Source organism: Equus quagga, chromosome 15, assembly GCF_021613505.1.
Source record: "Equus quagga isolate Etosha38 chromosome 15, UCLA_HA_Equagga_1.0, whole genome shotgun sequence".
NCBI lineage: Eukaryota > Metazoa > Chordata > Mammalia > Perissodactyla > Equidae > Equus > Equus quagga.
Genome location: NC_060281.1, coordinates 72685148 through 72690800, shown reverse-complemented (window position 1 = coordinate 72690800; position 5653 = coordinate 72685148). Strand labels below are relative to the sequence as shown.

The window sequence follows — 5653 nt, the reverse complement described above, 5'->3', positions numbered from 1 at the left end:
CGAGGTGCGCGCCCTGCGGAGCCTCTGGCTGCGGGGCCGCGCCCAGCCCTGAGCGCGCCCCCGGAGACTGGGGGACGTGGGGGCCAGGCCGGCCTTGGGGGTCCCCGCGCGGCCTGGGTTCCGGGACTCCAGCTCTGAGAAGATGCTGGATGCTGATGTGGCTGCGGAAGCCGGGCCTTGGCGGCCACGTGCCTGGTTCCAAGAACCCAGGGCCTGGAGGAGCCTCCAGAAGCCGAGGGCTGCTTTCCAGGGAATCTGCCCAGGCTGGGTCCACCCACCCAGCAAAGGCCTGTTGCTGGCGACAAGCCCCGGCTGGGGTGGCTGGGTGCTGCTGAGGCTGTGTGGCCGCAAAGGCAGGTGCCCAGTGGGCCTGGGCCTCGCAGGGACGGGGAGGGCTCCTCCACGGCGGCCTCCAGGCGCAGCAGGGCGGGTTTCCAGGCGTGTCCCGGGCCTGCAGTGGGGCAGGCGGGACTTTGCCCCGGGCTCTGGCAGCCCTGGAGGTGCTCAGGAGCCGCCCTCTGGCCCCGGGCCACGTCTGCCCTGGTGTGGCAGCCCGCGAGCTCGACACCACTGCATCCTTCACTCCTCCTACCCGGTTTGCCTGCCGGGGGGGGGGGGGGGGGGGGGGGGGGGGGGGCCCTCTGGGAGCTGCCCCACCTCCTCCAGTCCCGGGCTGGGCAGCCTGGCCTGAGCTGACTTTCCAGCAGGTTCTGCTGGGGAGGAGGGGCCGAGAGCTGACTCGCTGCCCAGAAAGGGCTCAGGTACGGATCCCGGAGGACAAGGACACGGCTGAGAAGCCATGTTTGCCTTCCAGAACACTCTCCCTCCATCCAGCCCCTCTCTGAGCTCGTGCCCTCGGCCCCCCTCCCGCAATCCCGATGGGGGACCGAATCTCGACCGCTTCACTGTGCCCGCTCACCACGGTGGCCCTTCTCCGTCCAGGAGAGTCTCGGGGCTGGGACGCCCTGGCCCTCATGCTGGGTCATGTTTACAGTCCTCAGGGCCCCACACCGGGGCCCCCTGAGGACACCTCTGCCCCAACCTCTTTCCCCAGAGAGTCCCTCTCGGTGAGGGACAGACTCAGCCCCTTCCCGCTGCCTGGCACCCGGCTCCGGGAGCAGGGGGCTGTCCGTGTGTCTGCCGGCACCAGCTGACTGCGGGCGCAGTTGACTGGGCTTCCTAACTTAATTTTTAATACTTTGGGTGGTTTTTTCCTAGCAACAACGCTTTGTGTTTTCAGTGCTTTTGTTTCTCGCTGGCTCTGGCCCTGGCTAGGGGTGGCACGGGGATAGGTGGCACTGCCCCAAGGGGAGGGCCCAGAGCCTCGGCTGGAGACAAAGGCACCTGGCCAGTCTCACCTGGTTCTTGGCCTTCTCCCTGCCAGCCTGGCTCTCCGGCAGCTGCCTCTAGGTTTGTCCACTTCCTCTCCCCCTTTCCCGAGGCCTGAGAGGGGGGAGGGCCACTCTTGGCTGGGGGCTCTGGGTCTGGGGGTCCCGGCGCCGAGTCCTGGCCACACCCAGCTGGTGGGGTGAGGCGTTGGCCCAGGCCTGGTGCAGGTTTACAAGCTCTAAAGGTACAATGCCCTGGTCTCCCTCAGGGGCTGGGTGGGGCTGCCCCCCCAAAGCACAAGATGGGGTCAGGCTGCCTCTGGAGTTGGGTTGGGGGAGGATATCAGGCAGCCTGCCCGGGGGGATGTAAAAGCTAAAATAAAATAAACCGAAGTTTGTCAAATGATGGCTGGCGTGCCGTTTTTTTCCCTGTCAAAATGGTGGATGGGTCTCCCTGGCAGAGCCAGCAGCAGCCCTGGGGGGGGGGTGTCTGCCAGGCACGTTCTCACAGCCCCCAGGGCAGGGCAGGCCCCACCGCAGAGGAGGAGACCGAAGCTGGAGAGGTTAGGAAGGCTGCCGCGTTCGCACAGCTGGAGAGTGTCGAGCAGGGACGGGCACCTCTGGAATCCTGTGGGAGAGGGCAGAGCCTTCCAGGGGCACACACGGGCGGGCAGGAGGAGTGGCAGCGCTCCTTTTCAGAGGGGAGACAGCGCAGGTGAAAGGTGAGGACTTGCGAGTCGACGGTGAGCAGAAGCCCTATAGTTGGGAGAAACGCCAGGGTCCCCGAAGGGAAGAGAAACCGGGCTCCCCGCAGCGATCAGCGCGTGGGGCTGCCTGGGGCCTGAGAGAGGAGGATTCTGAGGGGAAGAGCCTGCGATGGATTGGTAATGTCTGCTGTGAGCACAGGGTGGGTGGGTTGGGGGGTGCTGAGGGCCTGGATCAGCTCTCAGATTCATCCCGGGCTGGGCTAATGGCCGGAGGTCACCCAGCACCATAGACTGGTCCTCCTGATGTGGATTCAGAGCTTGGGTCACATGTCTCCCGGTCTGGAAAAATCTCGCACATTCAGAAAACTGTGGCTTAGCATGAGCAACCTTCAGTCCCAGGTCCACCGCACAAGTTCAAAAACAAGAAATGAAAAATATTAAGGTCAGGGAATCATTCCACTTGTGAGCATCCAGTGCGTGCTGAGTAATTCCTTCCACCTCTCCCGGGACCACAGCTGACAGATGGGTTCTGGGGAAGTGGCTCCCCACACGGCCACGGGCTGAGTCAGGGCTGCCTGTGGCATTGTGACCGCAGCCACCACAGGGCACAGGCAGAGTGGGGGCGCAGCAGGAGAGAACAGCCCCCAAGGGGTGCCCTCCCCTGCTGGGAGCCAACTGAATGGGGGAGGGGATGCCAGTTGTTCGGTGCCTCAGTGTTGTCAAGCGGCCTGCCGACACGTCAGTGTTTCCCTCTGACCCCGGGGAGGGGTTCCGGGCACGTGCATAAGCAGGACTGAAACACCCCAGAAGCATGATAAGTAGAGAAAATGGTCTTCACCCAGAATCTTTGGGGGGAGGTTATATGTGTTCAGAAAGAATATTCTGAGAAGCCATCTGGGGTAGGGGATGACAACCCCAAGGAGGACGATCAGGTCAGAAGTTACGAGCTGGCTGCCAATGTCCACCCACCCTAAATGATTAGTCAAATTCAATCAGTTGTGCTGTTCCTATTTGCCTTGCAGGGATTGGCTAAACTTTAGCTGCTAAAGAGTGGCTCTGTGACCCAATTTTGGCCACTGAGATTAGAGTGGAAGGGTCTTCTTGCTTCTAAAAAGAGACACAAAGAAGAGCTCCTCATTGTTCTCTAGGGGTGAAGTTGTGTCTGATGCCTGGAGCTGTGGCAGCTGTCTTGTGATCATGAAGTAGGCCATGCCAACGAAAAGATGCCCTACTGAGTTTAGCACACACTTGAAAACGTCTTTGACCTGCTGAACCTACCCCACCTCTGGGTATCTTCTTAGTTGAGGTAATAAATGTCCTTGTTGAAAGCTTGGAGGGGGACTTTAGTTTGTAATTTGCAGCCAGAGGCTCCCTAAGTGCATGGCTCTGGGTAACCAACTGCAGGGCTGTTGTCAGCTCAGTGGGGTGAAGGGACAGTGAGGTGGCTGCTGTTTCCACCCTTTTCCTGGAAGCCTTAGGTCCCTCCTCTTCTAACTGAACAAATATTGAAAGAATCGCACTCTCCCCCCACTTCCGGCCCTGCCTTGTGTGCTCCTGAATGGGGCTAGATCTGTTGCCAACTGTCCACTCCCAACATCACCTTACCTCATGTTACACAAACTTGTCCCAATTTCTAAAATCGTGGCACCCAAGATGAGACTCCCCGACGGCGGTAAAATGATTAACTCCTTAAGCCCTGCTGCAGATTTTGCATTTTCTGATGAAGACTTTTCAAAGGTATGCCCTTGAACTGTTTTTTACTTAGGGTTTCAAACGGTGGCTCGCTTCTGACCCAGGGTCAGAGCCGCCTTGGCTTGGCTTGCTGGTCTGCCTGCGCCCGGGGCCACGGCCGCGCCTGTCTCGCCAGGCACAGCTCTGGAGTCCTGGGCCCGCTGCTCCTGCCCTCTCTTCATCGTCCAGAGAACCGCGTCACTGCTTCCTGAGTGGTGGGGCCAAGAAAGCCTGGGCAGCGCCCCCAGGCCCTGCAGGCTGCAGCTCCTTGAGAGCAGGGACCAGGCCTGCCGGCCAGCCGTGGACACCCAGGCCTGGCACCGTGCTGACACAGAGGTGAATCATTGCCTCCCCGCCCCACACTGCAGGGGACCTCCCCGCCCTGAGCCCAGCCGCTGGGCGGGAGCTGCTCCTGGGAATTTCACAGTGGGGGAAACAGTCACCGTTAGGTAGGAGGCAGCCTTGGAGAGAGAACAGATCGAGACAGACTGCGCTGGCTGAAGCCCAGCTGACATCACCTGTGGATCTCACAAGACCTCCTCTGGGTCCTCCCGATGACCCTTTGCACATCTTTAAGTGGACCCCAATTCCTTTCAACCCAGATGCTCCCAACGGCGCTGAGGTGCCAGTGAATGTGTGTTCTGTACTCCCACCTTGTCCAGCAGCCTCCCAGGGCCTGGCACGCCCACTGGGGCTGAGCAAAGCAAAGTGAATTCGGATCGCCTCCCATTTACCGAGACCTATGATGCCTGAGTCCCCTGAGGGGCTTCTTAAAATTGCAGGTTCCTGGGCGCTCGCTCCAGGAATTCTGGGTCCGTAGGTTGGGGCGGGGTCTAGAAAGCTGCATTTTGAGCAGGAATGCTGATTGAATCTTCCAAGAAACTTCTAAGCAGTGTGGCGGCCAGCCTCCATGCCGGCCCCCTGTGATCCTTGCCTCCTGCTGTCCACACCCTTGTGTGGACCCCTCCCACCCTGAACCGTGGCAGGCCTGGGGGCCAACAGGATACTGTGGGAGTGACAGTGAGGATGCAAATCTAGGTGGTGGACAACAGCACAGACTCTGCCTCGCCCACTCTGAGCTGCCATGCTGTGGGGACACGCTGGCAGCTGAAGCCATCAGCCGCCACCCCCCCCCCCCCCCCCCCGCCCCCCCGCCCCCCCGGGGGGGGGCCCCCGCGGGGGGCGGAGCCCCTCGGCCGCCCCCCCCCCCCCCCCCTCAGTGCCAGCCGGCCAGCCAGGGAGGGCACCGTCGCGGAAGCTGATTCCTTCGGGTGACTGCACCCTGGCCAACAGCGTGACCTCAGGAGACCAGGAGCCAGAACCACCAGTGCGGCCACTCCCAGATTCCCACCCCGAGAGGCGAGAGGGAAACGTTTATTGTTTCGAGCCACTAGGTTTTGGCGTGACTTGTGAGGCTGTAATCGACAACAAGTACAGGTAGATTCTGCTAGGATGGCATCCGTCTTACACACAGGGGAACTGAGTCTCGCTGAAGGGCCTAGATTACCCCAGAGCCGAGAGTCGAACCCAGGCCGGCTGAGTTCAAAGCCAGTGCGACCCCTGAGAGGCTCGGGGGGGTGGTGGTCACAGAGCATTAAAGATCAGCGGTTTTGTCTTCTCATTGTGGCAGGTGGGGCAACTGCCCCAGGGTGGGGAGTCACCTGGCCAAGGTCACTCAGGGTGGCGTTCCCTGTCCCCTCCCCTCAGGGAGTCTGCGAAGGCAGCCTGGTTTCCATAGCGACCGGTAATGTGGCTGCAGGTGAGGTCTGGCTTTTTCGGTCCCCAGGAGGTGATGGGAGGCGGGGCTGCAGGCCCCATGCAAGGAGCTGAGCTAGGAGGAAAAGGAGGGCAGGGTGGGCGGCAAGGACCACAGAGGCCTGAGGTTCA

At 61.2% G+C, this 5653-nt stretch overlaps 1 protein-coding gene across 1 annotated transcript in view; it reads left to right on the top strand.

Annotated features, from left to right (window-relative positions):
- PHETA1 (PH domain containing endocytic trafficking adaptor 1) overlaps window positions 1–1154 on the top strand; it is a 10843-nt gene extending 9689 nt beyond the window's left edge. The window contains exon 7 of the mRNA XM_046641019.1: window positions 1055–1154. Coding sequence (XP_046496975.1) covers window positions 1055–1154 — 100 coding nt within the window. The remainder of the gene's footprint in view (window positions 1–1054) is intronic.
- Window positions 1155–5653: the final 4499 nt, after the last annotated feature.